The sequence below is a fragment of the Bubalus bubalis genome, chromosome 4, assembly GCF_019923935.1.
Source record: "Bubalus bubalis isolate 160015118507 breed Murrah chromosome 4, NDDB_SH_1, whole genome shotgun sequence".
NCBI lineage: Eukaryota > Metazoa > Chordata > Mammalia > Artiodactyla > Bovidae > Bubalus > Bubalus bubalis.
Genome location: NC_059160.1, coordinates 69320406 through 69339011, shown reverse-complemented (window position 1 = coordinate 69339011; position 18606 = coordinate 69320406). Strand labels below are relative to the sequence as shown.

Below are 18606 nucleotides of genomic sequence, written 5' to 3'. Positions count from 1 at the left end.
AAAATAAGCTATACACTTTACACTTTAACAATAAATTTCATTGGTTATGGTACTAACTTTCATAAATAAATAAAACATGTCATGGACTAATCAAAAGCTTTTTAAAAACTTCCATTATAAAACACTCTTGGAATATTGGAGCTTGTAAAATTTTCCTAGATGTCTTAGTGAAAATGTTACTGCTTACACTACTCTCAAAGTTAGCATCTAAAATATTTATCAGAAAAAAAATAATTTAGTAGACCCTAGGAGTTTAATGTGCCTTTCCTGGAATAAAGTCAATAGGAGCATAAAAAGAAAAGAGCAGAGTCAAAAATCAGAGATCACTAGCATGTCTGCACAACTATACAGAATTGTATTATAAAGGAAAATCTTGACTAAATGATTTATAACTCCCTACCACACTTGTCACACTGTTCTTAGTGCTGACACTTTGGAAAATAAATTAGGAAAACTAAATAAAACATGGACTTATTCTTCATGCTAATGAGAAGAACACAATTGGTTGCACCATAAACGAATTTCTCTGACCTATGTCAACAGGAAAAAAACTACAGTATGATGTAAGATATTAAAGGAAAACAGTTAAGCATGTAAGCATCATCTAGCCCTCATTATTCACTGTCATAAGGTCCTGAAAATAAGATCTTCACCTTATCAGAAGAGCCAACTGACTTGGGCCTCAGTCTCCAAACAGCTGGTTAAAAAAAGAATCCTGTCATGGTAAGTAGAGGGCATCTCTTTCACCAAAGGGCCCCACTCAGCCAATTAATGCATACAAACACCAGACACTGAGGAACTCTGCCACAACAACCTTTGCTTTTTTAGGCAAAAATCCCCTACCAAACAAAACTTAAATGTACAAGAAGCACAGAGTACATAACCTGGGAAGACTACTTGTATTTTATTATCTACTCCTTCACTGCTTCCACTTCATTTAAAAAGAGAGACACAAAAATCCATCCAAAATCCTAATTGTGACCATCTTAAGTCAATGACCTTCATTCCCTTTCCTCTTCTGTCACCCACTTCCTGGATTTCATTACCCTTTAATGCAGCACTACTTAGCAATCTGAAACCCAATAGCCCCTTTTGTCCTTTCTGTCTTTATCCTTCTAGCTCTCTCACTCCCCAATGCCATTGCTCTTGAATTAAATTGGACCAATTCAATTAAATAGCTGCTAGTTCCTTAACCTTTCTATCTTCCAATCCAAGTTGTCTTGGATTGCCTTCTTTGGGAATCCAACCTAGATCTCATGATCCATCATCATTTCAACTACTTTTCCTGCCAAGACTCCGAAGTGTTCCAAGTCAATTTCTCCTCCCCTTCTACAACATGATCCACTACTCCCCTCAAACTTCGTACCCACAACTTCTTTCACCACTAACTACTCCTAGCAACAAGCTTGTTTCCTATCTTACCAAGAATACAGAGGCCATAGGCCAAACTGTCCACAACTTTCTATCCCTCCATGTCCCTCATTCAAATTTATCACGTTCAAATCCATTTTTTTCTTCTTACCTTCCTCTATCAGAAAATGCTGTGTCCCTTCTCAGATTGAAAGCCAGTTCATACACTTAAGCACTTGACACTCCAGCTTTCTCTGGGACCTTGCTCTCACCAAGTACTTCCTTTCTCTCCCATACCCTTAACCTTAGTCATCCCAGCTGGCTCTTTCCCTTTTAATGCTCTTTCTTTCAGAGTTCCTTCCTTAGCCCTGATACGCTCATTCTGTACACTCTTCCTGGACCATTTTTTCTATTCTTATGGTTTCTACTAACATGTATAACCGATACTCCTAAATCTAAAATTGAGACCTCCTTGTTAAGTGCCAAACCACCAATTTCAAACACCTACTGATCAGTTCCACCTGGATGTCACACATCAGCTTAAAATAAATATTCATCACTACTCCTTTTTCCCAAAAAACATTTCCTCCTCTTAATGATTTACAGTTTCCTAAGCCAGAAATCTGGGAGGCATCACAGATTGCTCTACCTCATAAAAAACGTCACTATGACCTGTTAATTTTACTTGCTAAATCTCTCTAATCCATACCCAGTCTTTCACCCACATCTACCACAATGCAAGTCAACTTTGCGTCAACCCCTACTGTTACCTCAATGCAGACAATCATCCCTAAAATATCTGCTCTCTTTACTTCAATCTCAATCCCCTCTAATTTTTCCCTCCAGTAATGTAAATATAAATTTGATCATATTACTATCTTAAAAAGCTTTAATGGCTCCCAATCACCTTCAGTATGAAATTCCTTTTACATGGGATACAAACATGCTATTTTCCTCTGCCTAGCATGACCTCCTCCTTCTGTTGACCGCCTTCTTCTTATCCTATAAAGACTCAGCTTAAGAATTACAAACTCACTCTGACCACACTTCTAGGCTCAGTTAGACTCCCCTCATTTGTTTCCACAGAGTAGTGCAAAGAGAAATGACCAAAAAGGTTTTATTCATTAAAAACATAAAACCTCAGAGTTTATAGCCTCTGAGGGCCACTGAATATCAATTACATAGAAGTGATTTTACAAAGCCTTAAAGTAGTTTTTAAGACAAAGTAGAAAAATGTATACAAATAGTCCAGAACAAATTAGCGAGTACACCTATGTTTAAAAAAAAAGTTACACTGCTGAAACATGAAAATCATATTTAAGAAAAATGAGGGGAAAAGGACTATCGCTGTTATTATCTAATTACTCTCTACTATAAAATGACAATGAAATCATAGCCCTTATAAAAATAATTTAATATGCAAATTGTTTTATAAATGAAACCAAAATGGAAAAAACTATGTAGAATGTCCAAAGATAAGAAAAAAGTATTAGTAAGTAAGACATTATCCTTTATCAACACTCTTTTCTTCTGTTTTTCTAACAGATTTGAAATCTTAAAAAAATGCAGCTCATTATTAAAAAAGTAGAGCCAATCACTATGGCTAAAAAGGTAGAAATTATTAAAGACTAAACAAAGAATGTCTCACTTCATTCTACCTTGTTTAAAAAGTAATGCGAAAGGAAACAACACTTCCAGAGTACATATGCAGTCATATCTGTATTAAGTTCCTGAGTAGGTTTCCACATAGGTCAAAATGACAATTTTTCAGGTAATGTTTGTGAAGACACCAGGAGAATGTTAACCAGCAAACCAGTATACAGATAGAAAAGCTTCTTATACCTAGAAAGGCTTTGCATTAGGGTCCACCAAACACACCTCCCCCACTGCTCCCCCCCAAAAATAAATAAATAACACTAAAAACTCACCAGTTCCCTTTAAGAACAAAAGCCAAATATGCCTCCCTATCAAATTACCAGGGAAAAATGAATTCAACCAAAATATTTCTGGAAAGTCAAGCCTCGCTCCTAAAAAACCATCACCATTAGGCTAATTACTTCAGTCTTGTTTCACACTTGTGACACAATTAAGGTTATTTTTCAATTCCTAAAGAACTGTCCTAAGGACAGGACTGAGCGACTGAACTGACTGAAGCTTATTAGAAGTGCCACAGGTTAAAGAGTCAAAGTTCTAGCATCCATGAAGCATGTACTATATACAAAACTATGTATCAAAGATAATCACATCAAAAATTACTTTTGTGATAACCTCACAGAGCAGGTGCAATTACTAAATACCTTTTTAGTCAAGGTTCAAGTAAAAAAGCTAATGAGATCTATTGAAAGTTCCTAGGTTAGAAATGCACTGAGTTTCAGAACTTTGTAAATTACCGTGTGGCGCTCTGAATGCATTTTCCAATAGAAATAATATAATAAATGACAATTCAATCTCCAAGCTAGCCCACAAAGGCCTATGATTACAGAGGAATCACTACTTCTATATGTTATTATAAGAACTGGGAATGGCCAGTTCTATAAATTATTGTTAAAATTACAAAATAGGATTTGACATTTTTAAATGAGAGCATTTCCTTGTAATCAGAATAACCTATTTCTGTAAAAATACTTAAAACAGCCATATTCTTTAAAACTCATATTTATAACTTTCAACAGATCACATAGAGAAAATAATGAAAATCGATATTAAAACAAACTATTAACTATCTGAAATAAAACTTGTCATAATATTCATCTTTCCAAACGTGGCACATCTGGTTTTCATCATTGGGTAGGTAATATTTTCTTACTTTATTAAAAAATTACTAAACGGAGTTTGTTGGAGAATAATGAGACCAAAGTACAGAAAAATTAAGGTTCCTAAGAATCCTAAAATTCAAACTTTATTGGGCAAGTTCTAATTATGAAATTGCAGGTATATACCAAACTATATTAAATAGGAATAAGTGTAAAATAACTGCTTAAACAGAACTATCTTATTTCAGAAATGGGAAAAGAAATTGAGTAGCATCTTTAAAAAGTTTAAGAGACATAAAATGGCATCTTAAGAGAAAAAGCTAATAGTGACTAAAAGTTAATAATTTCAATTCAGGAAATACTCGGAGAATTTAACTTGTATATATTATTAACTTGAGCCTTTTTAATAATATGCTTTTCCCCCCTGAAAGCTTTCTCATCATAATCTAATAAACCCATTCTTTAACTCTATTTTACATCTGAAAGAAAACTGAAGCCGAAAATGGTTAAGATGTCTCGCGAGCACTTAAGTTCAGGTGTATTCTATTTGACTCTAAGCCCAAACTTCTCAGCACATTGTTGCCTATAACAAGGCTTAACATGGTCATTGTGGCTCTTCATTGTTTGTCCTAAGTCAAGTGTTTCTGGATAATTCATTAGTACGTCATGATATTAATAAAGAGTTAAACTGCATGACACTTACCAAGCAGGAAAAAAAGCTACTTTCAATTGAGTGACATATACCAGAAAGCTGAGGAGCACACGTTGTACCACAACTATGATGATTAGTTTTTAGAAGCAACGAATCTAAATTTCTGAATCTGGCTTAACCAATTTCGTGTTTGAAAAAGGCCAGAAAAGAGAAGGGTACCATACACTTAGCTGAATTTGCTGAATCGGCTTACTGCGCGAACTTCGGTGCTAAATCTGGACAGAACAGTAGCGAAAATCAAAGCGCCTCAGACTTGCCAAAAGAAAACTATAAAACCGCTCGTGAAACAACCCACCGGTTCGCAAATCTGGAAACGTGAGGGCCAAAGGAGAATTAGACAGGACTGGAGGATGGGACTGAAGGACTGGGTCTAAACAGGATCGGCTATGCTCACCGTGCTTTCTCCCGAAGTCGCCCGGAGCTTACCTCCTTGACCGGTGGGAATTTCTTCTTGCATTCCAGGGACAGGGCCCTCAAGTCGCTCTGCATATTCTCCAGCAGCTTCTTAACCGCCTCGGGGCTGTTGGTGCCAGACATGATCCACCAAGCCCCGTGCCAATTTCTGAGAGGCGCAAACCAACTCTGGCACTTGTCAGTTCCTTGGGGCGACAGACAGCTCCCTTCAGGTTCCTCTGGCCCTAGGGCTGTTGGCCCCTAGGGCTCTACGGGGGCTCGGCCCGGCCTGGGCAGCGAGCCCGAGAGCCCCCCGCGGCCTCCTCGCAACTGCCCCCGCTCTTATCCTAGGGGCCCCCGCAGTCGCCCCGCCCTGCTACGCTCCGCCGCCTCCGGCGGAGAAGCCCACCAGGCGGGCAGGTCCCTCCGGCTGACGCAGGCTCGGCTTACACCGGTTGTCACCAGCCAAGCTGGAGAGAAGCTTCAGCGCTGTCTGCCCAAGACCCCCAGGCTCGCCGACGCCATTAGCCGACTCGCCCACAATTCCGAGCGCGGCCGGGACACGTCAGCTACACTTCCGGGCACCGCAGCCACCGCCTCCGCCGTGGCCAATCCGAGCGTGGAGCCGTAGGCAGGGCGTGGCAAAGGGCGTGGTCACGCTCGGGGCGGGCCCAGATCAGGGCTGGGGCGCTTACATGGGCCCAATTCCCAGCCTCGGAGTCGGCTTAGGGCACAGTTTGCCTCGAGGTTCGCTTGCTTTTTGGTGGCAGGTGTCTGAATAGTGCCCCTGATACTCCTTGTTGCGTCTGTGTTTATGTTTCTACTAAATTGTATTTCGGTGTAAACAGTTTGCTTCCTTTTGGATTCATCCTCATTTGTCCTGTCCCTCATTTTTCCCCCTTCGAATCTCGGAACAAGTGACCCCAAATCAACGCCTACCTTCTGTTAGTCCTCCCCCCGACCCCCGACCTAAATTGTAATTCATCCGTAGAATTGTACAAAGCATGCCTTTACATACAAAGTACACTTACTGCGAACCAGTCACTTACCTTCCTAACCTGTAAAATGGAGCATTAAACCGCCCTCTATTGCAAACCCTTTGCTCGTTTTCCAATTTACCCAAAGTAAAAGCCCAAATTCCTCTGTTCACCTTCCTAGAGTGAGTGAAGTCGCTCAGTCGTGTCCGACTCTTTGCAACCCCCAGGCTCCTCAGTCTATGGAATTTTCCAGGCAAGAGTACTGGCGTGGGTTGTCATTTCCTTCTCCACGGGATCTTCCCAACCCAGGGATCAAACCCGGGTCTCCCGCACTGCAGGCAAACGCTTTACCGTCTGAGCCACCGGGGAAGCCCTTCACCTATTTAACGCTCTGCGATCCGTCTCGCCTCCTTTACTGCATGTCTTTCTCCTCGTTAAAATGAAAATTCAGAAGCGTTGAATTTTTTTTTTCCCGGTTTTGTTTCCTGCTGTATCTCCAGTGCTTGGCACACAGTAGATGATCAATATTTATTGAATGAACGGATACCCTACTAAAAACAGTGTTTTGATGCTCAAATAATGAACCCACATAAAAGGCTTCAGTTAGGTTTGAAGTGCATGTGAGGGAAAGGCAAACAGAAAAGGAAGCTGTGCTTCTCTGAAGATCCAGTTGTGTGTGTAAGAAAGCTTGCTTTGCTTTTCTAAAGATCCAGTGTGTGTGTGTGTGTGTGTGTGTGTGTGTGTGTGTGTGTGTGTGTGTGTGTGTGTAGGGAAGTTTGCTTTGCTTCTCTGACGGGCAAGTACTTTTAAAGGGAAGTTTCTAGGTGGGTATAGGCAGAGGGAAGGGTCTTCTCTGAAGATCCAGTTTTGTAAAAAAGCTTCCTTTGCTTCTCTGAAGATCCAGTAGAGTTTGTGTGTGTGTGTAGGGAAGTGTGCTTTGCTTCGCTGACAACCAGTGGGCAAGTGCTTTTAAAGGGAAGTTTCTAGGTGGGTATAGGGAGAGGGAGGGGTTGCCATGTAGAAACAGAACAGTTAGGTCTTCAGGTCAGTATATTTTTGCCCAAGACATTTCACACTTGCTGAGTAGGCCGTAAAGAAAGGTTAGAGGGAAGTTTGAAAAAGGATAAAGGTAGATGAAGAAATGAACACCTTCAGACAACTGAGCTGATGACACCTTTATAGCACAGAACACAGGGACTTATGAAATTGTCAGTGGGGGTAGCAATGTTGGTTAGGCAATGCTGGTTGTAAAAGATCTTGCGCCACAAGTAATTCATAAACCAAATATTTTTTTTCTTTTTTTTCCTTTCTAAGATGAAGCAAAGCAAGTGTAGATGAAGGTGGCAGATGTGGTAAAAGTAATTTAATCATTTGTGCCTATTACATCACTTCTGGGAAACTTGACAGCTGTACTAAAAGATATGAGTTTAGCAAATAAAAACAAAAACTTTGGCAGAAAATGGGACTATGTAGCAGACATTATTTTTGAGGTTCTAGGGAGGTTTTAAAAATGAGCTTCTAAAAACTGGCTAGTAATCTAGGATCAAGATCCTGTCCAGTGCCTTTCCCTATGTAGTCAAATTTCTATTGAAATTTAATTTTTTCATTGTTAGTTACTTTGGCATGACTGACTCAAAATCAATCTTCTTAGAGTCTTTTACATCTATTAATGTTGGGGAATGCAATTGGAATTCATTCATTAAAGCAACCCATAATGATTTGATATGCCAAAATTTTCTTACTGTACAACAATTACCTATAGCTAGTCTTCTGTAAATTTCTTTTATAATAAAAAAAATGAAAAATGTTTTACACATACATATGCGCAGAGAAGTTGTGCTGCCCTGGGAACAATGCATAGCTTTATGGCAAAACCAGGCAAGTTAGCAGAGCTAAAAATAGTATTTGATTTCACAAGTTAAGAAATCAGATAAACTCAGGAGTTAGCATTGCAAAAACAGAATCATTTCTCTTTAGTACCAAAATATTTCAAATATGTATTATCGTTTTCAAGTATCTCAAGTTCAGTTCAGTCGCTCTGTCGTGGCCTACTCTTTGCAACCCCATGAACCGCGGCACACCAGGCCTCCCTGTCCATCACCAATCCTTGAGTTCACCCAAACTCATGTCCATTGAGTTGGTGATGCCTTCCAACCATCTCATCCTCAGTCATCACCTTCTCCTCCTGCCCTCAATCTTTCCCAGCATCAGGGTCTTTTCAACTGAGTCAGCTCTTCACATGAGGTGGCCAAAGTATTGGCGTTTCAGCTTCAACATCAGTCCTTCCAATGAACACCCAGGACTGATCTCCTTTAGGATGGACTGGTTGGATCTCCTTGCAGTCCAAGGGACTCTCAAGAGTCTTCTCCAACACCACAGTTCAAAAGCATCAATTCTTCGGCGCTCAGCTTTCTTTATGGTCCAACTCTCACATCCATACATGACTACTGGAAAAACCATAGCCTTGACTAGACGGACCTTTGTTGACAAAGTAATGTCTCTGCTTTTCAATATGCTGTCTAGTGCCGGGGTCTAGCCCCGGTGGATCCAGGGAATTCGAGGCAGGGACAGCGTTGGGGAGGATCAGGAAACAATTGCTTAATTAAATGTTAATTAAGGATATAAAGAGTGGTTAAATAAGGATAGCTCAGTGAGGAAATTCAGTGGAGAAAAGAGGCTGAATAATTCGCCAGAAGGCGAGAGAAAGAACAACATGGGGAGACCAAGTTTCCGTGAACAAGGCCCGCACTTTATTTTCCAAAGTAGTTTTTATACCTTAAGTTATGCATAGAGGATAATGGGGGAAGGGGTAGAGTCATGCAGTAAGCCAGGCTTTATTCCTGCAAACTTATCATATGCAAAAGTTTAGGTGATTTGCATCATCTTCTGGCCCAGAGGCCTGTTAACATTTTCAGACCCTTTCTTCAGAAAACTTATTTTTCTCTAAAGGTGATTAGTCAGGTGCCACCCTCCAAAAGCATTAGATAAAGTTGCATTCCTATAGGGCAAAGGTGTGATGGGCTACAACAAGAAAAAGAATTAACTCAAGGGTCCAAGGTTACAAACACTGCCAGGGACACAGCAGGTAAGGAATATGGAGACTTAGCAGCAAACATTGGCCCAACAAGTAAAAAACCCTTCACCAATACAATTTCTAATCAATCTTTTAACTGCTCAAAAGAATCTGTATTTAGACAGTTTAGAACATCTCATGCCTCTCACAGTTGGGAGGCCCTGAGCAATCACATGTGGCCGGAAAAACCTATTCAGGCAGGCTAGAGGACTTCCAAAGGAGTTTGTAGGTTGAAACACTATCAGACCCAGGAACTTTATTAACTGGAGCTGTAAGTTAGCTCTTTTTTTCAGAGAGAGGTAGTGGGGGACAGCCCCCTGTAAAGTCAGAGGTGTAGGTGAGAGCACAAAGCAGTAAAGTAGGCAGACTCTGGTTTTGGGGGTAGATGCTCGAGAATTTCCAGGGGGACTCCTGAGGCTCAATCCTGCCTTTGCATATGCCAAGCCTCCTTCCTCATGACCTTTGCCACGGGCGGAGTTCCTCATGCTGGCTCCCGGCAGTAATAGAATTCCAGTTGAGCTATTCCAGATCCTGAAAGATGATGCTGTGAAAGTGCTGCACTCAATATGCAATATGCCAGGAGATGGCTCCCGGCAGTCTAGGTTGGTCATAACTATCCTTCCAAGGAATAAGCATCTTTTAATTTCACAGCTGCAATTACTATCTCAAGTAGTACTTTTAAAATTGCAGCACACCTGTAATGTAGGAATGACTGTAATGTGCCTACAAAATCTGTCTTCACTGAAAATTACACTAATAAATTACTGATAAATTTAACCTTTTATTACATAAATAATGCTTTCATAGCATTATCAACTAGTTGCTAAGCCTCAGGCTCTCAAGTCAAAAAGCCCTCTGTTTGAATCTCTGCCCTGTCACTTCTTGGGTAACTTCAGCAAATTACTTAACCTCTCTAATTTTCAGTTTCCACTTCTTTAAACAAAGAAAATACAAGTGATTTCCTCATTGAGTAGTTCTAATATCTAAATGAGACATTGCAGGTAACGTACAATACCTATTACTCATTAAATGTTTTAAATAGTAGAAAAAGGTAACCTTGAGATTATTATTAATGCTGTCTTTTATTAACTTCTGAATAGAATTGAATATGAGCTAGTTCTAACCTTCCAGATGAAAATTAGGAAATCCATCTTTTTTTGAATATTTATTATCAATCTTCTAGAAAAGTAACCTCAGTTCAGTTCAGTTGCTCAGTCGTGTCCAACTCTTTGCAACCCCATGAATCACAGCACACCAGGCCTCCCTGTCCATCACCAACTCTTGGAGTTTACCCAAACTCATGTCCATCTAGTCGGTGATGCCATCCAGCCATCTCATCCTCTGTCATCCCCTTCTCCTCCTGGCCCCAATCCCTCCCAGCATCAGGGTCTTTTCAAATGAGTCAACTCTTCACATGAGGTGGCCAAAGTATTGGAGTTTCAGCCTTAGCATCAGTCCTTCCAATGAACACCCAGGACTAATCTCCTTTAGGATGGACTGGTTGGATTTCCCTTCAGTCTAAGGGACTCTCAAGAGTCTTCTCCAACACCACAGTTCAAAAGCATCAATTCTTCGGTGCTCAGCTTTCTTCACAATCCAACTCTCACATCCATACATGACCACTGGAAAAACCGTAGCCTTGACTAGACGGACCTTTGTTGGCAAAGTAATGTCTCTGCTTTTGAATATGCTATCTAGGTTGGTCATAATTTTCCTTCCAAGGAGTAAGCTTCTTTTAATTTCAGGGCTGCAGTCACCATCTGCAATGATTTGGGAGCCCCAAAAAATAAGGTCTGACACTGTTTCCACTGTTTCCCCATCTATTTCCCATGAAGGGATGGGACCGGATGCCATGATCTTCGTTTTCTGAAGGTTGAGCTTTAAGCCAACTTTTTCACTCTCCTCTTTCACTGTCATCAAGAGGCTTTTTAGTTCCTCTTCACTTTCTGCCATAAGGGTGGTGTCATCTGCATATCTGAGGTGATTGATATTTGGCCCAGAAATCTTGATTCCAGCTTGTGCTTCTTCCAGCCCAGCATTTCTCATGAGGTACTCTGCATATAAGCTAAATAAGCAAGGTGACAGTATACAGCCTTGACATACTCCTTTTCCTATTTGGAACCAGTCTGTTGTTCCATGTCCAGTTCTAACTGTTGCTTCCTGACATGCATATAGGTTTCTCAAGAGGCAGCTCAGATGGCCTGATATTCCCATGTCTTTCAGATTTTTCCACCATTTATTGTGATCCACACAGTCAAAGGCTTTGGCATAGTCAATAAAGCAGAAATAGATGTTTTTCTGGAACTCTTTTGCTTTTTTGATGATCCAGCAGATGTTTACAATTTGATCTCTGGTTTCTCTGCCTTTTCTAAAACCAGCTTGAATATCTGGAAGTTCACGGTTCACATATTGCTGAAGCCTGGCTTGGAGAATTTTGAGCATTACTTTACTAGCGTGTGAGATGAATGCAATTTTGCAGTAGTTTGAGCATTCTTTGGCATTGCCTCTCTTTGGGATTGGAATGAAAACTGACCTTTTCCAGTCCTGTGGCCACTGCTGAGTCTTCCAAAGTTGCTGGCATATTGAGTGCAGCACTTTCACAGCATCAAGTAACCTAACAGTGAGCAAATGAGCATGTATTCATATACAACAAGAAAACTTGTCTACTATCATTTTGAAATATCTGTCTCAGTTTAATGATGAAATGCAAATATGACTCAATTTACCTTTCTAGTTGTTTCAGTTCAGTTTAGTTCAGTCGCTCAGTCATGTCCAATTCTTTGCAACCCCATGAATCACAGAACACCTCCTTGTCTATCACCAACTCCTGGAGTTAACCCAAACTCATGTGCATCAAGTCAGTGATGCCATCCAGCCATCTCATCTTCTGTTGTCCCCTTCTCCTCCTGTCCTCAATGCTTCTCAGCATCAGGGTCTTTTCCAATGAGTCAAATCTTCGCATGAGGTGGCCAAAGTATTGGAGTTTCAGCCTCAGCATTTGAGGTTATCTAGTTGTTTAATCCCTGAGATTTTGCCATCATTCATTTATTCTACTCTTGGACTTTTCTTTCTCTTGTGGCTCAGCTGGTAAAGAATCCACCTGCAATGAGGGAGACCTGGGTTTGATTCCTGGGTTGGGAAGATCCCCTGGAGCAGGGAAAGGCTTCCCACTCCAGTATTCTGGCCTAGAGAATTCCATGGACTATATAGTCCACGGGGTTACAAAGAGTCGGACATGACTGAGCGGCTTTCAGTTTCTTCACCTACTGCTTAAATATTAATATTTCCAAGGATTTTATTCCCTTCTCTCTTTTCTTAATTTTTCCTCTCAGAGTGATCTTATGCACACCACTGACCTCAGTTACTACCAATCCATTGGTATCACCCTGTATAATCTACATTTTGACAAATATCAATAGAATGTTCATATTAATAGAAATACTATAATAGACACACCAGTTAAATTTACTTATCTACAGGATACAGAAAGGAATATAGTTGTAATATCAGCTAAGATATGAACATGAAACCTTCTAAACCTTCCAACTCAGACCTTCTGGAATATACAACATCAGAACTCCTGGAAATTTTACTTTCCCTTCTAGTCCTAGCCTTATATACATAAAACTAGATGGTCCTATACATAGCCTTATGTGGAGACCACCTCATTGAGGCAAGGTAAGTCATTAGTCTCAGAATTATACAGTGTACAACATTACAGATAAGATGCAATACAAAGGATATTCAGACATAAATGAGAAAAGGAAAGATATACCTATTTGAATGCAGAGTTCCAAAGAATAGCAAGAAGAGATAAGAAAGCTTTCCTCAGTGATCAGTGCAAAGAAATAGAGGAAAACAATAGAGTGGGAACAACTAGAGATGTCTTCAAGAAAATTAGAGATACCAAGGGAATATTTCATACAAGGATGGGCTCAATAAGGGCAGAAATGGTATGGACCTAACAGAAGGGGAAGATATTAAGAAGAGGTGGCAAGAATACACAAAAGAACTACGCAAAAAAGATATTCATGACCCAGATAATCATGATGGTGTGATCACTCACCTAGAGACAGACATCCTGGAATGCAAAGTCAAGTGGGCCTTAGAAAGCATCACTTTGAACAAAGGTAGTGGAGGTGATGAAATTCCAGTTGAGCTATTTCAAATCCTAAAAGATGATGCTGTGAAAGTGCTGCACTCAATATGCCAGCAAATTTGGAAAACTCAGCAGTGGCCACAGGACTGGAAAAGGTCAGTTTTCATTCCAATCCCAAAGAAAGGCAATGCCAAAGAATGCTCTAACTACTGCACAATTGCACTCATCTCACACGCTAGCAAAGTAATGCTCAAAATTCTCCAAGCCAGGTTTCAACATTAAATGAACTGTGAACTTCCAGATGTTCAAGTTGTATTTAGAAAAAGCAGAGGAACCAGCGGTCAAATTGCCAACATCCGCTGGATCATGGAAAAAGCAAGAGAGTTCCAGAAAAACATCTATTTCTGCTTTATTGACTATGCCAAAGACTTTGAATGTGTAGATCACCACAAACTGTGGAAAATTCTTAAAAAGATAGGAGTACCAGACCACCTGAGCTGCCTCCTGAGTAATCTGTATGCAGGTCAAGAAGCAACAGTTAGAACTGGACATGGAACAACAGACTGGTTCCAAATAAGGAAAGGAGTACGTTGAGGCTGTATATTGTCATCCTGCTTATTTAACTTATATGCAGAGTACATCATGAGAAATGCTGGGCTGGAAGAAGCACAAGCTGGAATCAGGATTGCTGGGAGAAATATCAATAACCTCAGATAGGCAGATGACACCACCCTTATGGCAGAAAGCGAAGAACTAAAGAGCCTTTTGATGAAAGTGAAAGAGGAGAGTGAAAAAGTTGGCTTAAAGCTCAACATTCAGAAAACTAAGATCATGGCATCTGGTCCTATCACTCATGGCAAATAGATGGGGAAATAGTGGAAACAGTGGCAGACTTTATTTTGGGGAGCTCCTAAATCACTGCAGATGTTGACTGCAGCCATGAAATTAAAAGATGCTTTTTCCTTGGTAGAAAAGTTATGACCAACCTAGACAGCATATTAAAAAGCAGAGACATTACTTTACCAACAAAGGGCCGTCTAGTCGAAGCTATAGTTTTTCCAGTAGTCATGTATGGATGCGAGAGTTGGACCATAAAGAAAGTTAAGCGCCAAAGAATTGATGCTTTTGAACTCTCTGAGAGTCCCTTGGATTGCAAGGAGATCAACCAGTCCATCCTAAAGGAAATCAGTCCTGAACTTTCATTGGAAGGACTGATGTTGAAGCTGAAACTCCCAATACTTTGGCTACCTCATGTGAAGAACTGACTCATTTGAAAAGATATGATGCTGGGAAAGATTGAAGGCGGGAAGAGAAGGGGATGACAGAGCATGAGATGGTTGGATGGTTGGATGGCATCGCCAACTCAATGGACATGAGTTTGAGTAAACTCCGGGAGTTGGTGATGGACAGGAAGGCCTGGCATGCTGTCCATGGAATCACAAAGTCAGAGACAACTGAGCCACTGATCTGAACTGATAGTCTCAGCTTCCCTAGGGTAACACAGGCTAGTCCAAGTGTGTTCTTTAAGTTGGTGCTATGGAAATAAACCAAGAAATTGTTACTCAGATCTCTCTGAAACTCATGATATCAAGCCCTTATTTTCCAAATTTATAACTCCAGAGCTCTTTTGTGAGATCTAGATATGAACACTCCTACTTGACATCTTTACCTGGAAGTTTCATTGGCACCTAATACTCTGCCCCAGAAAGGCACTGATCCTTTTCATACATCACCATTCTCAATGAAGGGCAATACCATCCATCTGGTTACCCAGATGAGGAAACTAAGAATCAAACTTGCCTAATCCTGCTCCCTCACTTACTACACCTAAGCTGAGTTAAATTCTGTTCATTCATCCCCCTTCATAACTTCCCAGTTCACTGATCACCCCATCATAATCTTTCAATGATTCAAAACAGTTTCCAAAATATAATCCTGCCTTTTGTGCATTTTCAGCATATTTCCACATTGATCCTAGGGGCTTCTCTCTGAAATGAAAATGTCAATCCCTTTTATGATTATTGTTTTAGATTAAAGTCCAAACTCCTTTCCGTGGTGTACTAGGTTCGATTATTTTTAGGTACTTCATTATTTTAGATATTAGATATTTTTAGATAGGCAGTTGGGGTTCAAAGAACAGTGCATGAGAAAATAAGAGAGAAAGGATTTTCAACCACAAAGCCAGGCTATGGGAATAGAGGAAAGGCTTAGCTTCACAGAACCTAGAATGTCATTTGAAAACTCAAAAGACTTTTGGCATCTGCAACTGCTTAATTTCAGCAGCAGATGTATTTTGTTTCCTTTTTCTAGAATGCTTAAGTATTACCCAGACACATCTACTCTATGTTTCTGCTAATATTTCTCCCTCTTTCAACCAGTTACCTCACTCCAATTCTACACATCAATGAGATGCTTTTTTCTTACAGCTTTTGCTTCCTTGCATGTTCTGCTGTCTCATGATTTCTGCTGCTTTTCTTATTCTCTGTGTCTCTTTAGCTTCTGTCTCACTATACACTATCATCAAATACATACTTTCTCTTTATATGTCACAGTTATATTTCTAAAGAGAAAGAATTTATGTGGTTCTGCAAAGCATATATGCATGGTATATTCTGATTCTGCTGTGTTTTTTGCTGGGACCACCTCCTAAGTCGCTGAAAAGAATACAGATTCACTGTTTTTGGAGCAGGAGATGTACCTAATTCACACATGCACCAGTGGTCAAGGGTGATTGATTTATGCGGTCAGAGTAAGGGGCTCATGTGGTACAGAATATGGACATCTGTGTTGAATAAAATGTATGAGAGATCTGTTAGTTGAATGGATTAACAAGAAATGTTATTTGCAAATTTTATTTGCAAATGTTTAAGTGCTTTCCAAAACACCAATACTTTGGCTACCTGATGCAAAGAGCCAACTCATTGGAAAAGACCCTGATGCTGGGAAAGATTCAGCACAGGAGGAATAGGAGGCAACAGAGGATGAGATGGTTGGATGACATCTCCAACTCAATGGACATGACTTTGAGCAAACTTCAGGAGATGGTGAAGGACTGGCTTGCTGCACTTGATGGGGTTGTAAAGAGTCAGACGTGACTTAGCAGCTGAACAACAAACAGTGCTTTCTTACTCATTTTTATCAGTAATTATATATTAATTATTATTTATAATCTATAGTGTTTGGAGATTTAAACTTTGTAAACTCATAAGTTTAGTTTATGCATTTAACAGCTGTTATGATTTTAACTTTAAATTTATTTTAGCTTCTATTATTTTTCCTCGTCATCAATAATTCTCTCTGAATTATTTTTCCTGAAATCAACTCATTTTCACAGTTCTTTTTAAAGAATTTTACTTAGTCCAGAAATAATTAGTCCTTAACGCCTCTTGGTACATACTGTCCATGTATTTCTTAATGTATATTCTCAAAGAATCCTTTAAGCTTTAATTTTCAGAATTAAAAATTATAGAATATATTATGTAGAAATTTAAAATATAGGCATATTAGAATAGTGCCCGATTGTCAGTCCCTGTATGTAGGAGCTTTGTCTGCCCACATGGGTGAACAACCAGTTCCACTGACTGGAACTTCCTGGAGTCCATTGTCTCCCCTGAATAGTAATGTCATCTCTTGTTTGTTAATCTGTTCTTGAATATCAAAAACCACCTCTCTGTCTAGACTTCTTCCTATGGCCTCTTCTCTAGCCCATTCTTCCCACCTCTCAACCTACTACTTTTTCATCAAATGGGCACATATGGTTTCACACTCCCATCCTTCCTGATTAGCCCTAACTCATTGCAGTTAACACATCTGTGTCCAGCTGAAAATGTGTTTTAGAGTTAGAAGACATGTCCCATAGGAGACTGTATTGGTTTAGGTCAATATTTTCTAATTGGGAAAATCAGGAGAGAGGTGGTCCATGCAAAGCAGCATCCAGATTGTCTTTAAAAGTCTTCCTCTAAGCCTGAAGAGAAATAACAGTTATCATATCTAGAGGAACCATGTGGGAAGCTCTATAACAAATGTGTTTACTTTCAGACCCACTAAGTTCTTTTGCTCACTTTAATATCAAAGTAAACAATATAATCTCTTTTGAAATTTTTGAAGCACTCAACAGCAATAAATTGGCTGTGTGGTCTAACACACAGCATGTTATGCATATTCAGCGCCCAAAACAATGAAATAAATAAATGAAAACAACCAAATGAATTTATTTCTTATGATGTGAATATAAACTGATGAGAGAATTAAATCTCTTGGGTCCATAACAGTAAGTCTAACTTGTAAAATAAATACATGTATTTACTATCTGTTTAATTTAAACTTCGCAGAAGAATCCTTTGATTAAGAATTACTGTTTCTATTTCACAGATGAGGAAACCGGACTCAAGGAAGCCCAGTTCAGTTACTGTGTGGATGTGCTCAGTTGCTCAGCCGTGTTCGACTCTTTGGGACCCCTTGGACTGTAGCCCGCCAGGCTCCTCTGTCTATAGCATTTTCCAGGCAAAAATACTGGAGTGGGTTGCTATTTCTCTCTCCAGGGGATCTTCCCAACCCGGAGATCAAACCCACATCTCTCGCGTCTCCTTCATTGGCAGGTGAATTTTTTACCACTGCACCACCAGGAAAGCCCAGAGAATAACATAGTTCCATCTGACTATAAGCTTATTTTTCTGTCTCCCTGCTCTATTACAAGGTCGTTGATGGAAAGGCCCTTGTATTAGTCATTGCTATGCTCCTGGCAACTGGCATATATAGACCAATCTTCAATAAACATTCATTCTGGTTACCGGGATTCTTGTCCTCTATAACAGAGGAACAAAGTACTGAGAAACTTTTCAAAATAAGAATTCAAGCAAAGGAAAACAAAATAAGTGACTAGAGGATACACTGTAGGCAACCTCCAGCTCCCACAGAGAGAACTGGGGTAAATCTTGTGGCAGTGAGGCCTGCCCTGTATTAGTACCCACCACTGGACATCTCCCAAATAGCTGCTTCCTCCCCTCAAGAAATATTCATTGCGTGACTGAATGAATGAGCGATTGAGTGAGTAAATGAATGCTGCTACTAGGATGAGATTTTTTTCTTCAAAGTTTAAGACCTGACCTGTAAAAATACTTGGCCATTGGAGAAACAACTGTATATGGCATATGGTGTGTGCCAGACATAAATGTCTCAACTTTTTGAAATAAAACTTGAATAACAACCAAGACTTCTTGAGATCAGTGAAAATAATGTAGATTCTTGAT

The 18606-nt window shown here is 39.9% G+C and overlaps 1 protein-coding gene across 7 annotated transcripts in view; it reads right to left on the bottom strand.

Moving 5' to 3' along the window:
• Positions 1 to 5919, bottom strand: part of MON2 (MON2 homolog, regulator of endosome-to-Golgi trafficking) — a 111030-nt gene extending 105111 nt beyond the window's left edge. For 2 of the 7 annotated variants that reach the window (XM_006072610.3, XM_044941576.1), the window contains exon 1: positions 5242 to 5915. In XM_006072610.3, coding sequence (XP_006072672.2) covers positions 5242 to 5352 — 111 coding nt within the window. In that variant the 5' untranslated portion in view covers positions 5353 to 5915. Of the gene's footprint in view, positions 1 to 5209 lie in introns of all 7 variants that reach the window. The other 5 variants (XM_044941579.1, XM_044941578.1, XM_044941575.1 and 2 more) reach the window with 5 other exon arrangements.
• Positions 5920 to 18606: the final 12687 nt, after the last annotated feature.